Source organism: Ursus americanus, chromosome 28 (assembly GCF_024610735.1).
Source record: "Ursus americanus isolate L20-20 chromosome 28, mUrsAme1.1.p, whole genome shotgun sequence".
Lineage (NCBI taxonomy): Eukaryota > Metazoa > Chordata > Mammalia > Carnivora > Ursidae > Ursus > Ursus americanus.
The window spans coordinates 26,178,904-26,200,757 of record NC_142154.1 but is presented as its reverse complement, the minus strand read 5'-3'; the positions used below and the strand labels follow the sequence as shown (position 1 = coordinate 26,200,757).

Below are 21,854 nucleotides of genomic sequence, written 5' to 3'. Positions count from 1 at the left end.
TCTGATTCCCACGGTGTAAATACTCCCGCCATGACTGACTTCAAGCTAACAATGTGACAACTGTAGTAGCATGTCCTTACACAGTGCTTCTACCTAACAAACACAGATGAGCTCTAGATGATAGGTAATGGTAAAACCAGTAAGAGAATCAGGAAACAATGAGTTTTGCATACTTATTTCTATATTTTTGATATGATTTATTGTGAATCAATAGCATTTAATTGGGGGTAATGGGTATGTTTAACAGCCACCTTGGGACATGCCTGAGCACGTAGCAGTCAGCTTTGAGATCCCAGACCAGCAGCCCAGAAAGGGTGGTCACAGGGTGTGGTGTCAGCAGTCATGTTCTGGGCTCTAGGGCCTTGCCTGAGGTGGACATGCTTTTTGGGGCTTGCAGGGGAGGCAGGTGTATTGAGGGTGGTATCTGGATAGAGCCTGGGCCTCAGGTGCTCGTCGTAGACTCAGGGAGCCACCTTGGATGATGCCAACATAATCATTGCATCATCCTACAGTGGAATCAGAAAGTAAGAAAGGGATGCTGCTTGATACAGTGTACCCATTATTTCGAAAAGGGGTAACCTGCATCCCTTCCCTTGAAGCAAAGAGGACCAGCTTGGTAAAAACAAGAGTGTCGGGGTGGAGTGTGAGGAAGCAGTGGTCAGAGCTCCAAAGCCCATGCTTTTGCCCAAGAGCTCCAGCAGCTTTAATTGTTAATAAACTTCTTTTCCACTAAATTGACTATCAGTTTGCTGCTGAAATGGTGTGTCGTGCACTTAAGTAGTCAGTTTTCAGTTCCCAGTAAGGATAACTTTTGTTTCTGAGTCTTTGGCAGACTTGTTTTCTACTGTATCCTGTGTTTTCATATGTGAGTAATAAAAACAGGTGTTAAGGGGTCCTTGCAAGGGTGATGCAGTGTCCTAAATCCAGCAACAGCTCTCAGCTTTTTTGAAAGTAGTTGGCTGATTAAGCAGAAATTACGATTCCTTTTCTAAAACACAGGTATGAGAAGGTAGGACAGTCACCCTGACACAGGGGGATGGGGCTGGCTCGGCTGTTTCTTTGCTGAGAATTCATGTTCTCTCCAAGCCTCTATGTCCTCGCCAGCGTGCAGGACCAGTGGGCCATCCTAGCGCCTGCTGTGCATGTGTCCCCGGCCACCCCACATTGTGAAGCATAAGTCTTCTGCAGGCGCCTCTTCAGGTAACACATTTCCCCTTCACCGCCAGATGGACGTGCACGTCATCCAGCAGCAGCCCGCAGTATAACATCTGTGAGCAGATGATCCAGATCCGGGAGGACCATATGCGCTTCATCTCAGAGCTGGCGCGTTACAGCAACAGTGAGGTAACAGGGCCTTCAGTGCCTACCTGTGCCGGTACCTAAGGCCAGAGGTGTGCGGGAACCTTAGGCTGGATAGGTGGATATGTCCTCGGTGCCCAGAGGAGGGCCTGGAGTTGGGGATAGGAGGAAGCACTGTCCCTCAGCTGTGGGTCTTGTTAATTCCTTCCAGCTTGGCAGACGGGTTTTTCTGTGTTCCTTGTTTGGGCTGGTCACATTCTCCCCACCTGCCAAGCACAGCACCAGGCCAGCCCTGTCAGTGTGTGGGGTGGGCAGGAGTGGGGAGGTCTGAGGAGCAGTGGGAATGTCATTTCTCACATGTGAGCAGGCAGGGCAGCGAGGTCAGGGATGTAGTAATGGTCCGTGGTATGCATGCTACGCATCGTCTTAGAGGGACCTGGGGACTCGAGACCACGTACACAGGTCTGGTCTTTGGGATTATGGTACCTCAGGGTTCTCAGGAGGATCATTAACATTTGGAGGGAACATCTCTGTGTTTTGGCCCTACCTATTGCAGGATAATGAGCTCCCCTGTCCTCTACCCAGCAAACACTGGCCATTATGTAACCAGAATGACTGGAAGACAGCCCAAATGGCTCAGAGCACAGGCTAGCTCCAAGCAGACCCCTGGTGGCCAACTCCCCCAGGAGGAGGTGCTGTCTCACTGTCTTCCCAGCTGCCAGCACAGCCCACAGGGTAGAGATGGAGGCAGGGACTGTGCTGATATACTTGTAAACCGAATTCGTGGGACACTCTCAGACAACATGTACAGTTGATTTCTACCCTTAAAATAGGTGTACGTGACAGCATGTATGGCTCCTGTCTGTTTTCCCTCTGATGTCTGCTGTGGTACCTTTATAATTAAAATGAGAGTTTTAATAAGAAAAAAGAGATCTATCTTTAAATGCTCTGCTCATTTTTTTTTAAACAGATTTATGGAGATTTAATCCACATACCATACAATTCACCCATTTAAAATGTACAATTCAAAGGTTTTTGTTTATTCACTGAATTGTGTAACTACCACCACAGCCCATTATTGGAACACTTTCATTACCCCCCCCCCCCCAGCAACTCCGTACCCATGCACATGATACCCATGTGCTTCTGATCTCTATATAGATCAGAGGTTCCAAGTACCCTCTCCTTTGGGTTTCCCATGTGTCTTATAGAGATAAGGGCTCTTTTTAAACATGACTGTAATACCATTATCACACCTAGAAAAAAAAATCAAGTATTCCTTAATATCAGAATCACTGTTCAGTTTCCTCTGTTGACTCACAGATGGTTTTATTTTTCCAAGTTGATTTGCCTCAGGATCCAAATGAATTTTATACACTAGTTGGTTGGTGTGTCTCTTTGAAGATGTGTCTCTTCTCCATCACTCTTGCTCCCTGTAGGGTCATTTGGTGTGACTTCTGTGCCCCGTGCTTCCTCTACATGGGTGATTAGCTCTGGAGGCCTGATCAGACTTGGCTTCCATCCTCTCAGGGCAGCTGGACCTTCATTGGCCATGCTGCAGACTGCTAGAGTGTCTGGCAGTCTCTCTCTCGAGTGTAGACAGCCATCGTTCACTGCCAAATGTATGAATTCATTAGGGCTGTGACATGATGGTCTTCTGGTCCTTTCACTCCTTCTCAATTCCTCCTAACAGCCGAGCCTTGCTCTGCAGTGTGATTTCTTTAGGAGACACAGGTCAGAGCTGGTTTCCGTTGCTATGTGTATCAGGTTTTCAGATAATTTACCCTCTAGCATCATCTAAGGTAACAGAGTTTTGGGAGTACTGTTTTGATGTTAGTCTACTTCAGTTTCCATCTTTTTCCCCCCCGTCCATGGTGAGAATCCGGGTTCTTAATGACTACAGCATATTTTGACTTGATGTCTTAGTATACACTTAGCAGTCTTAAAATAGCAATACCAACACTGCTAATAACAATATAATTACTAGACATAATATAATTATATATTATATAATGTTACAGTATTATAATGACAGTATAATTACTAAAAATTGTTTTAAGATTTTTTTTGTAAGTTAATTTTGCCCTTAGATTTTCTCCCTCTAGGAATAGAGATCAAATCATTTTGGGTTTTTTTTTTTTTCTTCCTTTTTCTTTCCTTCTTTCTTTCATTATTTTTTTAAATCATTGTTTTTCAAAGTGACTTTAAGTGGTTTGTTTTGTGTTGGTCTCAGCCTATTGATAGTGATGTCTGAAGAACTTACCTATCTTTGGCAGCCCCCATAGATGTTTCCCTAATTGGAGCCAATTATTGTGGCTGGACAGGCCCTTGTGGTTCTTATTGTGCCTGCAAGATGTACCTCAGCAACAACCATCAGGGAATTTTGGGAAAAAGAAGGATTATTACTTAGAAATTCTGGAAGGCACATGGCATGCCTGGAGCCACAAAGTGAAGTGAGGGTAGAAGAGTGTGGATCTGGTACTCTGCCTTTATTGGGGCCCAGAGTGAGATACTGAGGATTTCATGGGTTTACTCTTTATTGGCAAATTTCAAACATAAGAGCAGGAATTAGGGCACCTAAGTGGGGTCACTCAAGTGATAAGTTATCTAGAGCTTTCTAAGAGGGGAGCTTCATGGATGGGGCTGCCTGGCTCTTTAGCTACTTGTATAGCTGGTACTGTGTTTGTTCTAGAAGGATGTCCTTGAAATGTCTGCCTCGGCAATCAAAAGCTTAATGCCAGGCGCTTACACTGTAATTATCAGGTGCCTACCTGTGCTACACTGTTCCTCTGTGCGGTCAGGAATCCAGTTCAGGGCACAGTTTAATTCATGCTTTCATTTTGCTTTTGAGTTTTGGGGATTGCTTGTGTCCTGTAATTTAATTTTATGTCATAATTATATTAAATATTTGTGTGGTTCCAAAGTCAGATGTACAAAAGGAGGTATATTCAAAGAAGTCCACCTTCTCCACCCTACGCCTTCCTGCCCTTTCGGTAACCATTTTTAAAATGTAAGTTTTCATTTTTTGATATAGGCAAATGCACACGATAGGCATGTTTTCCTTTATTAGCTAAGTGGAAGCATAACTGTGCACATGGTTTTCTTAACACCATGTCCTAGAGATCCCTCCAGCGCAGTCTGCAGAGACATCCTCTTCTTTGAGAGCTGCAGAATGTCCGTGGTCAGGGCTCTGCTGTTACCGGCCTTTTGCTGTGGTAAAGGCTCCTGTGCCCCCATCACTTCATAATTTAGCAGATGCACCTTTTCTGTAGATTCCTAGTGGATTTGCTAGGTCATGGGGTAAATGCCTAACTGGTTTTTCTAGATATAGGGTGACTTTTTGATGCTCCTGTGGTGCTCTAGGTTGTCACGGGGTCGGGCCGCCAGGAGGCTCAGAAGACAGACGCTGAGTACCGGAAGCTGTTTGACCTGGCCCTTCAGGGCCTGCAGCTGCTGTCCCAGTGGAGTGCTCACGTGATGGAAGTGGTAGGCACTCTGTACTTGCTTTTATTTGGAAATGCGGAGATCTGAAAGAATGTCTACCCCTGGTTGGTTAGAAGTGCTTTTCTTCCGAAAATCATCCAAGAAATTGACTAAATGATATTTTTTCTGCATTAACTTTGGTCTTTGTATCAAGAACAAATTGGCTTTTTATCTTTGATCCTAGAAATAAAAATCTCTATCACTATAAATATTTCTTAGGTGGCTCAAAGTACATTTCATTTGTGTGTTACAAATAAAGGACCTCATCTTTTAAAACATATAGATAGAATTTGTACCATTATGATGATTTTTAATTCTCATTTTTAAAAAATGTTTTCTCTGTGGAGTTCCAGCCATTGGTTTCTTTTGTTTAGCATTAGTAAGATAGTTTCTGATGCCATGTAAAGATTTGGATACCTGTAAGTCACAGAAGATTTTTCCTTTTGTTGTTTATTTTGACCAGATAAAAATTATTAAGTTGGATGAGTACATGATCATTCGAAAGGCTGATTTTTTTTTAAATGAAATAAATACCTAGTCTTAAAATATTCAACACAAAATATCCAGGACATTTTACCTTATGTATTTCTTAAACCTGTAGTCACATGGCCAGAATGTCTTGCAGTTTTATGGAAATGGACTTTGTGAGTGTATGTGTGTGTTATGTATGTGTGAGCGTGCAGGCATCTGTGTGATTTTCAGATGCAGCTAATATTAGAAGGCTGATCTCTGGTGGCTTTGGTGATAGTCATGTCAGTATGACCAGAATGTAAGAATTTGCATTCAGTGTGGATGTCTCCCCTTTTCTGACCACGCCAGTATTCATGGAAACTCGTGCACCCGACGGACAAGTACTCCAACAAGGACTGCCCCGACAATGCTGAGGAGTATGAGCGAGCCACCCGCTACAACTACACCAGCGAGGAGAAGTTCGCCCTGGTGGAGGTACGGTTTGCTCTTTTCCTCCTTTGGCTCTGGCCTCGACTGTCTTCCCATTCAAAGCAAAGGCAAAAACTTGAGCAAAATCAATTCACAGTTTCATGTTGTCACTTCTGTATAGGGCAGGCCTTTGCATCTTTCCCATTGTCAGCAGAACAGTAAAACAGAATGTGGGTTCCTGGTCTCTACACTGGTGGCTCCCCTGGGTAGATCAGGGGTTCACTCCCGAGTGTCTGGGAGCGGGGCATAGCTTCTTGATGGGGGGACAGAAGAGGAACAAGATGAGACCCTGGTGCCCTGAGACAGAGGAGCCCCCACATTTCCAGTTGTCACCAAGCTCTTTGCTCTCGCATATGTTGGCTCTGGCTCCCTCAGCTCTGCTCTGTCTTCCTGAGCCTGTTTTATGAAAAGAAGTTCTTCATTTCCATGCCATTGAGTTTCTCTTCTTCTGTAATTGGACCTTTTTTTCTCGTTTAAGAAAACTTTGCATACCCTAAGGTTATAAGATATTCTCCTCCACTGCCTTCCGGATGTTTTATTCTGCCTTTCACATTTAGATCTGAAGTACACCCTAACTTAGTTTTCCTTTTCCTTTTTCTTTTTTTTTTAAGTTTATTTATTTATTTAAGTAATCTCTACACCCCGTCTGGAGCTTGAACTCACAAACCCCAAGATCAAGGGGTTTCTAACTGAGCCAGCCTTGTGCCCCCCAAAATTAGTTTTTAAAACACTTCTGCCTTCACTGCTCTATCTCACCTTTGTTGTGAATTAAGTTACCGTTCATGTATGGGTGTGTTTTTCTCACTGTTCTAATCCATTGGTCAGTTGGTCTATCCTTGGTCGCATGCCCCTCTGTCTTAATTACTGTAGCTGATTTCTGTGTCTGGTAAAGCAGGCTTTTCTGTCTTCAGGAGTTCCTTGGTTATTCCTGCCGTTTGTATTTTCATATAGCTTTTAGAATCATTTTTTCATATTTCGCAGTGAAACCTGTTGAAGGTTTTTATGGGGATATGAATAAACCTATAGGTCATTATAGGGAAAATTGATAAATTTAGAATATTAAGCCTTTTATGAACATGGTATATCCCTCCATTTCTTTAGATTCTCTTTAATTTCTCTTTTATAATCAGTAAAACTCTTACACATCTTTTGTTAGCTTTATTTCTAGGTATTTGATATTAGATGGTAATGTTTTAAATTTTTTCTAAATGTTTGTCATTGGTATTTAGAATGAAAATTATTTTTTGTATTTTTTCTTACATCTACCAACCTGTCTAAACTCATTTGTTAATTGTAGCAAATTATCCATTGGATTTTCTACCAATATAATCATCATCTGAAAATATGGCAGTTTTATTTATCCCAACTTTCCATTTTTATTTATTTTTTTAATTACAATGGGTAGGACCCCTGCTTGTTAAATAGGAGGCACCAGGCATCCTTGTCTCGTTCCTCATCTCAAAGGGAAAGCTTTCAACATTTCACCATATAATGTGTTTGCTGTAGGTTTCTTTTTTTATTTATTTGAGAGAGAGTGAGCACAAGTGTGGGGAGGGGCAGAAGAGGAACAGGGAGAAGCAGACTCCCCGCTGAGCAGGGAGAGCCTGCTGTGGGACTCGATCCCAGGACTCCAGGATCATGACCTGAGCCGAAGGCAGACGTGTCACCCACTGAGCCACCCCAGGTGCCCCTGCTGTAGGTTTCTTAATAACCAACCCTTATCAGATTAAGGAACTTGCCTTCCAGTCCTTGTTTGGTAAAAGAGATTTTATTATGAGTTCACATTAATTCTGTTAAACACTTTGTATTCACTAAGTGTGACTTTTCTCTTTTATTCCATTAATGTGGTGAATGTACATTGATTGCGAGGGGTTCCCCCCACTTTTTTTTTTTTTTTTGAAATCAGGTTTGATATTAAGGTAACCTTGCATTCCTGGTATAAACTCAACTCAATCATGACAGATTATCCTCTTTATGTATTGTTGGGTATAGTTTGCTAGTATTTTGCTTAGGATTTTTATATCAGACTTGATGAGTGAGAGTGTCTTTTACTATCACTTTTTAAAATCTTTTATTTTAAAATATTTTTATATTTACAGAAAAATTGCAGAGATGATACAGTGAGTTCCTATATACCCCACACCCATTTTTCTTTATTGTTAACATTTCACATTAGTATTGTTATAATTAATAAACCAATATTGGTACATTATTATTAACTAAAGTCCGTACTTTATTCAGATTTCCTCAGTCTTTCCATAATGTCTTAGTTCTGATCCAAGATCCCACATTACATTAAATCATCATATCTCCTTAGGCTCCTCTGGGTTGTGAGTTTTTCAGACTTCCCTTGTTTTGGATGACCTTGACAGTTTTCAGGAGCATTGATCAGGTATTTTGTAGAATGTTTCTCAGTTGGTATTTATGTGATTTTTTTTTTTTTTTTTTTCATAATTAGACTGGGGTTACAGGTTTGGGGAAGGAGGACCACAGAGGTCCATCATTTCCATCACATCACTTCAGGGGTACATACTGTCAACAGACTCATCGTGGTTGGTGTCAACCTTGCTTACCTGGCCAAGGAAGTATTGTCAGGTTTCTCTATTAGAAAGTTACCCTGCACCTTCCCCGCACCCTTGCTTTTTCCCCTTTCCATAGTGTACTTTAGAGAAGGAAGTCACTGCACACAGCCCACACCTGTGTAGTGAGTAATATTACTTTTTTATAACCTTCCATTCTAGTTTTCTGGATGTCGGCTTCATAAAATAACTCATAGGGGGCTCCCTTCTTTTTGTATTGTATGGAGTGGTTTGTGTAAGGTTCATGTTACTTCTTCTTCCAGTGTTGCTGGCATTTACTGGTGAAACTTTCCCTTTATGGGATGGTTTTTGAAACATTCAGTTTCTTTACTATGTACATTTTCTATTTCTATTTGTATCAGTTTTGTTAAATTGTATTTTCAGGGATGGTAAGTTAGATTTTCAGGGAATTTTCAAAGAATCTTTTAAGATTTTCTAATATTTGTCAAAAAGTTTTTCAAAATAAATTCTCATCTTATTTTGATAACAGGTTTTTTTTCTACACATCAGACAATTCACCTGTTTGAAGTATAAAAATTCATTGCTTTTTTTAAAATATATATTCACAGAGTTGTACAATCACAATCCAATTTAAGACATTTTTGTTTTGTCAAAAAGAAACTTCACACCCATTAGCAGTCACCCCCAGTCCTCCTCTCCCTTCAGCCCTAGGCAGCCATCAGTCTGCTTTGTGACTCTGTAGGTTTGCTTATTCTGAACACCTCATGTAAATGAAGTCATACAGTCAGTGGCTGATTGTGATTGGCTTCTTTCTTTCTTTCCTTCTTTCTTTTTTAAAATAAATTTGCTACAACTTGATTTTATTTTTTAGATTATTTTTTTTTATTATGTGAGTCACCATACAGTACTTCATTAGCTTTTGATGTAGTGTTCCGTGCTTCCTTGTTTGCGTGTAACACTCAGTGCTCCATGCGTGTTTGGCTTCTTTCACTGACCATCATGTTTTCAAGGTTCACACGTGTATCAGTATTCTTTCCATTGCTGAACCCCCCCATCCCATTGTATGGCTGTATCACATTGTATTTATTTTTTAGCTGATTTTTTAGTTTGGTTGTTTCTGCTTTTTCACTATTAGGAATAATGCTGCTGTTAACTTTTGTGTACTAGTTTTTATCTGGACACGTTTTCATTTCTTTTCAGGAAACATCTAGTAGTAGAATTTCTGGGTCATGTGGTAACTCTGTTTAACATTTTGAGAAACTACCAGATGGGTTTTCCCAAGTGGCAGCACTATTTTATATTCCTACCAACAGCGTATGAGGCTTCTACTTTCTCCAAATCCTTGTCAACACTTGTTATTGTCTGTCTTTTTGATTCTAGCCATCCTACAACACATGCAATATAGCTCATTATGATTTTGATTTGCGGTTTCCTAACAACTAATGATGCTGAGCATATTTTCACGTGCTTATTGGCAATTTATGTATCTTCTTTGGAGAAATGTTTATTCAGATCCTTTGTCCATTTTTTAATTGGATTATTTATCTTCTTATTGAGTTCTTTATATATTCTAGATAAGATTTCCTTATCAGACATATGATTTATATTCTTTTCTTCCATTTTGTGGTTGTCTTTTTACTTTCTTGGTGGGGTCCTTTGACATAAAGTCTTTATTATTTTTTGTAAAGTTCAGTTTACCTATTTTTTCTTTTGCTACTTGTGCTTTTGGTCTTATATCTAAGAAACCATTTCCCAACCCAAATCATGAAGATTTACTCTTATGTTTACTTCTAAGAATTTTATAGTTTTGCCTCTTAAATTTAAATGTGTGGTGCATTCTGAGTTAATATTTTAGTATGGTGTGAGGTAGGGGCTAAGTTAGAGATTCCCAAAACTGCTCTCAGGCTTGATTTGCTAGAAGGACTCACAGGACTGAGTAGCTGTTCTACTCAAAATTATAATTTATTACAGTGAAAGGAGACAGATTTACAGCAGCAAAAGGCACATGGGTGAAGTCCAGGAGAAACCAGGTACAAACTTCTGGGTATTCCCTACTAGTGCACTTGTGCAGGTTGTGGTTAATTTTCCTGGCAGAGATGGGTGACAACATGTGGAAGATGTTGCTAACTAGGGAAGCTTACCCAAGATCTTAGTGTCCAGGTTTTTTATTGGGGGCTAGTAATGTCGGCATGCAACACACCTTCATGACTAACCTCGGCTACTCAGACTCCAGTCTCCCAGTGCAAGCATAGGTGTTCACCATAAATTGCATTGTTGACATAAACTATCTAGTCACTCTGGTCCTCCAATGGCCCAGAGCCTTGGGTATACACAGACCCTCTTTTCAGGCAGAATATTCCCAGGGCTAAGAGCTCAGTTCCTCGGAGTTGACCAAGAGCCAGTCCTGAAAACAGGCCTTTCCTGGGAATATGGAGGGTTTGGTCATCCCAGTTAACCCTTTCCTGCACAGGAGACCAACTTTATTAGTTTTGCATGTGGATACTGTTTGTTAAAAGGTAGTATTTCCCTGTTGTTTTCACCCACTTATTGAAAATCAATTGACTGTAAATGTGAAGATTTATTTTTGAACTCTTATTTCTGTTCCATTGATCTGTATGTTTATCCTATGCTGATATAGTCACATAATCTCTTAATATCTGTAAACTGTGTGATAATGCCCCCCTTTTCATTCTTAATGCTCATAGTTCATGCCTTGTCTATGTTTTTCTTGATTAGTCCTGTGAGAAAGTTGTCAATTCTATTATTTATTTACTTATTTTTTTAAACAGCTTTATCTTTGTTGATCACCTTCTATGGTATGCTTGTTTTCTGTTTTGTTAATTTTTACTTGTCATTATTTATTTCCCTCTAGTTTGGGAGAGTGTATTTTCCTTTTTTTTCTTTTTGTGGATTATGATAAATGTTAGATTATTATTGTCAGACTTTTTGTTTCCTGGTGTATGCCTCTAAAGTTCAAAATTTACTTTTTAGCACACCTTTTCCTATATTCCATAAATTTGAATATATAGTATTTTGATTTTCATTCAAGTTGATTTGAATTTGAATTCAGTTCAATTTGAATTTGAATTGGGGCATTTGCTTTTTTTTAATAGAAATTTCCTTTTTTTCCTCATTAGAGAACCATCCGACAATCCCTAAAGCAAACAAATAGAACATGTGAGTGTGCCCTGAGGACATTATAGTGTCTGTGATGCTGTCACAGAGATGAATTTTAAGCATTTTAGTGTATTTTCTTCCAGGCCTTTTTATGCGTATTAATTGAGCATGCTGTTACTGTATAACAGATGGGATTTGGGCTACAAATTCATATAACTTTTTTCTTTTCCAGCTAACAAAATATTTGCTTTCATAAATCTTTTTTATTCTTTTTCCTTTAAAGTCCTTCACAGGGGGCGTACCCTTATGTATTTTGGAGTATTCTGAGTGAGTTATCGAATGCCCCTGTTAGCTCCATGCCAAGCCAAGCAGATCCATCCCTGTCCTCAAGGTGCTCATGGTCTCGTGGAGTCAGACCCAGGCACAGGAATAGCTGCTGACATAGAGCTAAGCTCGCTGCTCTTGGGAAGAGTTAATAGGGTACGAGCTTCAGAGCAAAACATGGGAGGTCAGGAGAGGTGCTGTGCACAAGAGAGAGGCAGCTTCCGGATGCGACTTGGCATCACCTAAGAAGGAGCCTTCTCCTGTCACCATCCACCACACCAAAAGTCGTGTGTCCCCCTGCAGGTGATTGCCATGATCAAAGGTCTGCAGGTACTGATGGGCAGGATGGAGAGTGTTTTCAACCATGCCATCCGGCACACCGTCTATGCTGCTCTGCAGGACTTTTCCCAGGTCACCCTCCGGGAACCACTCAGACAGGCCATCAAGAAGAAGAAGAACGTCATCCAGAGGTCAGCCTCAGTGTAATACCTCTCTGTGATCTCAGAGTCCAAAGTTGTAGGATCAGCTTAGATTTAAATAGCTGTGTAGTTAGATTTTCATAAATATGCTCAGTGCATTTATCTTCAACCTCCAGATGCCCTTCTGCGGAATTTCCTCTAAATGTAATGCGGTGGGTCCAATTATTTACCTGAGCAACATATAATAAATCAACTACAGAGGGTCTGAGCGTGGGAACGCAGGGACAAGGGTGTGTTTATCTTGGGGCAGGAGAGAGTCTCAAAATCTGTATGACGATTCTGATCACCAGACTTATGGGGACAGAAAGCCCAGCATCACGTTTCCCTTCTTAAAGTGTGTTATCTTCAGTATTATTGCTTCTGTTCCTTTTGGCCTGTCCTACAAATTGGTCAGAGACTAACACAGATATTGCAGAGATCCTGTAGCAATCTCGAGCTAGTTTTCTCTTAATATTTAGCCTTTTAAAGCTGTCTTTCAGAGACATCTTTATAAAATGAAGCTTCCTGGGGCTCACAAATATACTGATTTTATTTTGTTGCTTTATAATTGATGCATTTGACACCTGGCTTGGTATGACTTTTAGCATTAATAAAATTTGATACTGTGAGTCTTCCCATTTGCTCATGTTTGCCATAATGGGAGGCTCACCACATGGGAAATGTGAAGTATAGTCTAAGAGTAACTCAGGTTTTAGCCAGAACTTTCCCCACGAGGTAATAGGATAGGCACATGGATACATCTGCCAAGTGTGGTGCCTGTGGCGGGGGTGGGGGGGTGTCTCCATATAGTGGAGCCCTGTTGGGGATGGGAGCATGTTCCACATGTGTCTGAGACATAGGCCCAGTCCCTGCGGTTATGTTGGTGACATGTTCCTGTTAGAAATCAGGGAAGCAGGGAGGTTGAGTTTCAGCTCCCTGGGTGGATATTTGTGGTCTGTCCCCTGCTGTCTTTTGCATGACTCAGTGTTCAGGAAATAATAACTTCCAGGTTAATTGATACAAACTATAGCTAAGTCAGATCTTCTGGGGCTAGTAATGTCCCCCAGAAAATGATCTATTCAAAATTTCGCTTTGTACTGGTCCATTACCATGTCCCTAACCATTCCCAAAGGAAGTCACATGTGAGAGTTGGCTGTTCTGAGAGCTATGTGTTAGGTGAGGCAATGCTGTGATTTTAAAAGTCCTGAGGGTGTCAGCGCTCTGTGCCTCACTGATGACTTGATGGGGCTGTTTAGTGTCCTGCAGGCCATCAGGAAGACCGTGTGCGACTGGGAGACTGGGCATGAGCCCTTCAACGACCCAGCCTTGCGGGGCGAGAAGGACCCCAAGAGCGGCTTTGACATCAAAGTACCCCGGCGTGCTGTAGGACCCTCCAGCACTCAGGTTCTCATCCTCCCTGCTCCCCTGCTCCACTTGTTCCCCTGAGCGGGCTAACCCTGAGGTGAGGGTTGGTAAGCAAGGCCAGGAGTAAAATGACATAACCACTGTCTGCTCAAGATGATCAAGCATTGCCTGTGCCGTTTCTGCTCCTCTGTTCCCTGCCCAAGTGAATCTGGAGCATTAGCCAAGACGTCCTTGTGATTCTCAGATTTGATCACTTGCATGCAGAATTTAATTTGACTGCATTGACTCCCATTGCAAAAATGTGGGTGAAAGTCTATGTGTCTGTATTTACGCTGTGTTTCCTGGTGGGTGTTTCAATGTATGGTTATACTTTTTATGTTGGGACTAAAAACGATTGTTTCTGAAGATAAGTCTTAAGCCACCACTGCTGTTTTCTCTCCTGGCATGCTCAGCCCCCTGTCCCCCAAAAGTAGCTTTCTTCTGACTCTCAATACCTGATTTAATATGTCCCTCTGCTTTTCTCTTCCCATTTTGGGACTTAGTACTTCTTACTCATTGTTCTTCTGTTGGGGGCTTTTATAATCTCTTCTGCCAGTCTTCAGAGACCAGCAAAGCACGTTGTTGGCTCTATATGAAACCTCTCAAATATCTGGGAGGAAGGCATTTGGCCACTTAAGGAGGACGCTTGTCCTGGGTCTGTCCAATGTGCATGCACCCTCCCCACCCTCTGTTCCCGCGTGTGTGTCTCCCCGCCCCATGATGTGTGTGTCCTGTGACTAACGGCTCTCTCCCACCTCTCCCCCCCATCTGTCCGTGTCTAGCTCTACCTGGTGCGCACCATGGCGGAGTCCTTGAGCTCTGCCGAGCTGCTGAGGCAGCTCAAGTCTTTGGGCATGGAAAGACTCTTGCATGTGGTAAACGCGTTTCTGAGGCAGTCGTACACCTATCCGCCTCTTTTAACCTTTGGTGGTAAGACATCATTTGTTTTTCTTGTTGATGTTTATGGCACGAGGTGAACTGCTCCGCTACAAATTCTTTCTCCCAAGCAGCACCAACTTGGCTACTTAGATGGGTGCCCAGACCCACTTTGAGGAGCCGGTGTAGTGGTAGGCTTACCGCTCCAGCCTGGCTCTGGTCAGGGCTTAGCGGAGTAGTCTTCCTCTTGTGGTTTATCTAAGTTTGGTGTAACTAATGTACCATGTATATTTTCTCCCCCACAAATGTTTCCTTGGATAATGCAGCTTTACATGGTGAGAACCATGCTAGAGTCCCTCATTGCAGACAAAAGTGGTTCCAAGAAAACCTTGAGAAGTAGCCTTGAGGGGCCTACCATATTGGACATAGAAAAATTTCATCGAGAGTCATTCTTCTACACTCACTTGATAAATTTCAGTGGTAAGAGATACTGCTGACTAGTGTCTGGCACAGCTTGTTCTAACACTGCTAACACCGTCTAGAATGCTTCTGCTGACCGTCCCTGCTGTGGTCCCCTCAGACACCCAGACGGTGACCTGCGTTGTAACTTTTGTGATAATCCCTTGCCTGTCGCTTTAAATTCACGGCCAGCCAGGGCCCCCTTCATGTGGCATGGCCCTTCGAAGGATGAGGGCCATGGGCCCACGGCTGGCTGTGTGACTTGAATGCAGTCTTTTTAACCCGTATGAGGACAGAAACAGATGAATGTAATCTGTCACCTGGTTTGAGAACAAGATAGTGATAAATATCAGAAACAGCCCCCACGAGCAGTGTGGAAGGTGGCAGTCACCTTGACCAGGGCGCTGGGTGGGTACCCTTTGTCACTGTGGAGTGCATGTTTACTCTTGCCGGAGCAGGTTGCTCAGAGCAGGAAGCCTCTTTCTTGGCTGCGAGTGCTGCAGGTTTGGAGTAAATAGCAAGGCTTTTGTTTTTCATTTGTCAAGAGATGATACGTGTTTTTTTTTTCATTTGTTTCTATTTTGCATTAGATAAACTCATACTGAATATGCATGTAATGCTCTATCTTTATCCTAAGTAAAATAAAATAACATGGTTTTTATTTCTCCTTTTAAAAAAATAAAAAAAAAAAATTTTCCCCCTCCCAGTCCCTCAAAGAAACTCACAGGGTTGACAAGGTCCCATTGGCGGGTGGTGGTGTCCGTGCCGGACCCACAGGGGCCAGACGCTGACTCTGCTCTTTTCGTGAGCAAGAATGTGCACGGTCTAGGGTGGCTTTGCCTGCAGCCACATCGTGGTTGTCTCATCTCTAGTGTGAGGTGCCACGTCACCCCTCCCTGCTCACGTCCACTCCTGCATGGCTCAGGGCTGAGATTGAAGGAGCCTGCGACTGGAACATGCCCCTCCCTGTCCTAGATCATCCTGCTGAGTTTTTTCTGCTTGCAGAAGATTAACATGATTATCATTTGAATCCTTCAAGAAACACTCCAGCAGTGCTGTGACCTTTCACAGTTGTGGTTCCGAGAGTTCTTTCTGGAACTGACAATGGGCAGGAGGATACAGTTCCCCATCGAGATGTCCATGCCCTGGATCCTGACGGACCACATCCTGGAGACGAAGGAGGCATCAATGATGGAGTGAGTGCCCTGTGGGCCTGTCTTAGCTCTTTGTGATGACCAGGGTCCTTGGTGGCATTTGGGAGCTGGGAGATGGAGGAGGGGGCTGGGCTCTTTTCAGTACTTCCTTTGAAGTTGTCATACTTGGGGTAAGATTTCAGAGATTAAAACAAGTAACGGGTTTCTCGGGGTAGACTAAAATCAGGAACTCAGGCAGCAGAAGTCAGTGAGTCCCACCCTGTCAGGCGCTAGTGAGGCCCTGGGGGCTCAGCTAGGGTCAGCAAGAGCAGAGGTCACCTGGCCTCTCATGTGGGACAGCCTCTGAGCCAGATGAATTTGGGAGAGAAAGTGTTAATTGAATAGTTTCGTTTTGAGGTCAGGGCTCAAGGCCAGGGCAGGGGGTCGGAGACTTTCACAATAGGAGACCCATGAAGGTAAAGTAATAGGAAAGGGAGATGTCTGGGAACAGACTGGGAGCTGACCCAGCAGGTTCTTCGGCACACAGAGCAGACGTACAGCACCTTGTCCTTGCCCGTGTACGTCAGTTCTTATGTGGTGGTCGGCAGGATGGCCTTCCACTTTCCCTGGAGTGGCCGTGTCATGTGTTCTGCAGCAGCAGAGAGGGGATGAGGAGCATGGAGATCTCATGCAGAGGCCTTGGCATGCCTCTGTGTTGTGTCTTTGGAGTTGAGCTTGGCCCCACTGCTCACACAGCCTTCCTGCCATGAGGTGGAAGCGTCCCTGCCCCATCAGAGGGACCTTACTGCTGGCTGCTGCCTTTTGTCCCGATAGGGGACAAGGAGAGAGGGGCTTTTGGCCATGCTGGACATGGTCATGGTCAGCTGTGGGACCCAGGATCTTCATATGTTTTCTTATTAAGTCCGACAGTTCATTCTTAGAAAAAAAAATAACTTGTTTTTGTGGTTATAAGAAATACTATATTCTGTGGTGAAGAACTTTGAAACATAAATAAGTGAGAAGATGCCATTACAGGGGGCCCTTGTGGACCCGCCAGGGGCCCTGGGCATGGCCTAAGTAAGTGTGTCCCATCTGTGGGATCGTCTGGCTTGGTCCATTAGGTTCCCTCGGCAGGAACCCCATTTGATGTCTGAAGTAAGAGATTGTTTTTCCTCATGTGAGAGGTCAATAATGTTAAATTTTACCTGGAGTGTGGGATGTGAGAGCTGAGAAGCCCTGTATGGAAGGCTGGGCTGACCATTCGCCCCTTCTGCAGGTATGTCCTCTACTCCCTGGACCTGTACAATGACAGCGCACACTATGCCCTCACCAGGTTCAACAAGCAGTTTCTCTACGACGAAATTGAGGCAGAGGTGAGGGCCCAGGCACCTTTAACAAACTTTGATTTCCTTCTTCTTTGAGTATCAGAGGAAGCAAATTTTCTTTATAATGTGTGGAGACTTAAACAATAGAACGAACTTTAGAAATAAACATTTTGGAGTGAACCCTTCTATCTCTACTTTTCTTTCTGCATCTACACATGTGATGATTTGGGTCTTGCAACATAAGACTTGACTGCATGTCGTAAGCACCTCTGTATCCTCACCTGTCTTCTGTTACGAACACAGTTTAAACCAACCCCAATTTTATTTCATTTTAGCTTTTTATTTTTGCATATTGTAAGTAATGCTTTGATGAACTTCCTTGCACCTAATTTTTTAGCTGCGTTCGATTATTTTTTGAGGATAGATTCCTACAAGTAGAATTAATTAAATCTGTGTACATGCAGCTAAGGAGATAAATCTTACTTTGTAGCTTAATATTCAAGATCACTTAACCTCAACAAATTGCATTCTGCACTAGATGTCCTTCTCTGCCTCCTCACAAAGACACTAGAAAGTGCTTCTGCAGGCAGATGTCATAGGCTCCAGGGCTGTGTAGGGTAGGCATACGGCAGAGACCTTCAGGTCCTGGGGGTGGCTAGCCTTTGAGCACACGATGTCCTTATCAGAGTTCTGGGGGGGAGGCTAACTCCATTTGCAAGTAAGATACAGTTTTGGGGGTGGAGTCACAAGGCTGTAGCCATCCTGTGTCTCCTCCCCGACCTCAGTGCCCAGAGCAGCCGGCCAGGTTCCAGGGGAGGCTACATGCAGCTCCTGGGATACACAGCCCGGTGGCAGGAGCAGAACCCAGATGCAGTACACATTAACTGCTGGGAACACATGATGAAGAGAGACCTTTTCATATTCCTTTGCCTTTAAGAGACAGGGAACATTTTTCTCCATCAGTAAGAGAGGTTCTGATACAATTTTCAGTGGCTGTGTAGTGGTCACTCCTGGCCACACCATGATAAATTTAATCCGTTGTTTTTAGACAGTGAGGTTATTTCTCTTTTCTAATAAGAGAGCCTTTGTTAGTTAACAAAATATTTTCTTTTAACTTTATATTCCCAGAACTTATTCATTTTATAACTGGAAGTTTGTACCTTTTGACCACTTTCACCCATTTTCCCCATCCCTACCCCTGCCTCTGGAACCACCAGTCTGTTCTCTATGCATTCATTTTTGTTGTTTTAAGATGCCACATATAAGTGTGATTGTACAGTATTTGTCTTTGTCTGACTTATTTCAGTGAGCCTAATGCCTTCAGGGTCCATCCATGTAGTTGCAAATGGTAGGATTTCCTTTTTTATGACTGAATAATATTCCACTGTGAGTGTGTGTGTGTGTGTGTGTGTGTGTGTGTGTGTGTGTGTATCACAATTCTGTATATGTTCATCTGTCAGTGGACACTTAGGTTGCTTCGATGTCTTGGCTATTGTAAATAATGCTGCAGTGAACAAGGGGGTGCATTTATCTTTCCAAGTTAGTATTTTCAATTTTTTTGGTTAAATACCTAGAAATGGAATTTGCTGGATCAAAAATTTTTTTTAATTGTCTTATTTGATCTTTAGGAAATAAAAATCTAATACATGCTTTCTTTTTCTTCAGGTGAATCTGTGCTTTGACCAATTTGTTTATAAGCTGGCAGACCAGATATTTGCATATTATAAGGTTATGGCAGGGAGGTGAGTACATGGTTTATGATTTGGACATGAAGTCTTGGGTAACTTGATCTGATGTTTCCTTTAAAATTCACAGAATATGAGAAATGTGTTCTCTTCTTCCATCTTAGTTTGCTTCTTGATAAACGTTTACGATCAGAATGCAAGAATCAGGGGGCAACGATCCATCTCCCGCCGTCTAACCGCTATGAGACACTGCTTAAACAGAGGCACGTGCAGGTGAGTCAGACCTCTCTGGGGCATGGTGAGGCAGGGAGCTGGCATTGGAATGGTGACGTTTGCTTAGAGCTCACTGGGTTTAGATGTCAGTATGTTCTGTGAGTGTGGCCACATCCTTATAAAGTGTTAAGATTTTAAAGACAGTTTCTTTTGGTTACCCTGAAAGCCAAGGGAAGACTTGCAGCGCTCTGCACCTGCTCTGCTCTGGCTCCCAGGGGAAGGCATGGCCCCAGAGGGCCTGGCTCTTCTCCAAGAGCCCGAAAGTTACAACTTTTTAAAAGAATGAAAATGAGAAACACTTGTCAGCTGAGTGTTAGAGAGGAGCTTTTTCTTGGCTAGCACAAAGAGTAAAAAATACAGTGCTTATTTTTTGTTTTTTTTACAAACAGTTCTGCTTCTCCCACTCCTCCCCACTCATGCTGTCGCTATCTCTTTCCCTCTCTCAAATAAATTTAAAAAAATCTTTAAAAAAATTAATAAAATGTTTATATTTTGTCTATTATTTGTTTGCCTTATCTTTTGGAATTGGATTCTGGGAGAATATATATATATATATATATATATATATATATATGTTATGTATATATATATGTTATATATATATATGTTATGTATATATATATGTTATATATATATATATATATATATTTTTTTTTTTTTTTTTAAGATTTTATTAATTTATTTGAGAGAGAGAGAAAGGGAGCATGAGCCAGGGGGGGTGCAGAGAAGTAGACTCCCCGCGGAGCAGGGAGCCCAGCATGGGGCTTGATCCCAGGACCCCAGGATCATGACCTGAGCCAAAGGCAGACATTTAACCAACTGAGCCACCCACGTGCCCTTGTTTGTTTTTTATTGTTCATTCTTTTTTCCTTTCTCCGTCTTCCAGCTCCTAGGCAGATCCATAGACCTTAATCGCCTGATTACTCAGCGTGTCTCAGCAGCCATGTATAAGTCTCTGGAACTGGCTATTGGACGATTTGAAAGTGAAGACCTGACATCAATAGTTGTAAGTGCTGTCCCTTTTGTCAGGTTCAGGAGATTTGTGGAAATCTGGTTACAAGGATTGAAGCTAATTTTTTGTCCTTACTGGTAAATTGAACCAATAGTAGGTTCAGTTTTTGCATAGGAATCAAAAGGTACGCACTGATCAAGCATGGCATATCCTATCGTTTTTTTAGTGTCTGCTCTTAGTAGTCACAATTCTTTTTTTTTTTTTTTAAAGATTTTATTTATTTATTCGACAGAGATAGAGACAGCCAGTGAGAGAGGGAACACAAGCAGGGGGAGTGGGAGAGGAAGAAGCAGGCTCACAGGGAGGAGCCTGATATGGGGCTCGATCCCATAACGCGGGGATCACGCCCTGAGCCGAAGGCAGACGCTTAACCGCTGTGCCACCCAGGCGCCCCTAGTAGTCACAATTCTAAATTGACTTCAAAGAACAAGTAATCTTAACCTTGAATAAGTTACACTTAACTATGGGAAGAGAATAAAAGAAGGTAAATTTTAAAAATCAAAATGAAATGAACACGGAAAAAGTATTTGAAATAAAATGATACAGAAGATAGGCAGTGAAGATCTAACATACATATAGGTAATATACATATTATAGAGAAAAACCAAAGCAACAGGATGGAACAAATATTAAAAGTTGTATTTCAAGAAAACATTGATAAAATTTAAGACATGCTGTTATCAACAATAGCCAAACTATGGAGAGAGAGCCCAAATGTCCACTGACTGCCGAATGGATAAAGAAGATGTGGTCTGTATACACAATAGAATATTACTGAGCCATAAAAAAATCTGAAATCTTGTCATTTGCAGTGATGTGGATGGAGCTGGAGTATATTACGCTAAGTGAAATAAGTCAGTCAAAGACAAATGCCATATGATCTCACTCATATGTGGAATTTAAGGCAGAAAAGAGATGAACATATGGGAAGGGGGAAGAGAAAAAAAGGAGAGAGGGAAACAAGCCATAAGAGACTCAATGGTAGAGAACAAACTGAGGGTGAATGGAGGTGGGTGGGGGATGGGCTAGGTGGGTGCTGGGTATGAAAGAGGGCACTTGTTAGGAAGAGCACTGGGTGTTGTATGTAGGTGATGAATCACTGAATTCTACTCCAGAAGCCAATACTGCACTGCATGTTAACCACCTAAAATTTAATTGAAAAAAATTTATATATTTAAACATTAAGACATGCTATACAATATATATTAAAAGCCTGTGGTATGTGCCTGGGAAGACTGGCCCAAAGTGGCCAACACCAAGGAATATTGCAGTAAAAGACTTTGAAGGAAAAGAAAATATCCTCTGGATATCTGAGCAGAGTGATCAGAGAAAGAAAATTTGTCCTCAGAGCTTTGCCCATAGCAATTCATGCCAGAAGCCAAGGAAAGGAAGTACAAATTAAGGATTTTGTGCCAAGCCAAAGATATCTTCCAAGAAGAAAGTCTGCAGACAAATGGTAGTGAAGGTGTAGGACCTCAAGGAAGATTGTCCATTCCTAGAGATGCAGCTCTGGGTAGAACAAGAGAG

The 21,854-nt window shown here is 42.2% G+C and overlaps 1 protein-coding gene across 3 annotated transcripts in view; it reads left to right on the top strand.

The window, feature by feature from the left end:
• Window positions 1-21,854, top strand: part of CYFIP1 (cytoplasmic FMR1 interacting protein 1) — a 121,873-nt gene that overhangs the window by 55,583 nt on the left and 44,436 nt on the right. For 2 of the 3 annotated variants that reach the window (XM_045795309.2, XM_087856736.1), the window contains exons 11-21: window positions 1,227-1,344; window positions 4,663-4,785; window positions 5,602-5,727; window positions 12,006-12,172; window positions 13,417-13,564; window positions 14,767-14,920; window positions 15,939-16,095; window positions 17,309-17,405; window positions 19,023-19,099; window positions 19,207-19,315; window positions 20,202-20,321. In XM_045795309.2, coding sequence (XP_045651265.1) covers window positions 1,227-1,344; window positions 4,663-4,785; window positions 5,602-5,727; window positions 12,006-12,172; window positions 13,417-13,564; window positions 14,767-14,920; window positions 15,939-16,095; window positions 17,309-17,405; window positions 19,023-19,099; window positions 19,207-19,315; window positions 20,202-20,321 — 1,396 coding nt within the window. Of the gene's footprint in view, window positions 1-1,226; window positions 1,345-4,662; window positions 4,786-5,601; window positions 5,728-12,005; window positions 12,173-13,416; window positions 13,565-14,346; window positions 14,495-14,766; window positions 14,921-15,938; window positions 16,096-17,308; window positions 17,406-19,022; window positions 19,100-19,206; window positions 19,316-20,201; window positions 20,322-21,854 lie in introns of all 3 variants that reach the window. The other variant, XM_045795310.2, reaches the window with a different exon arrangement.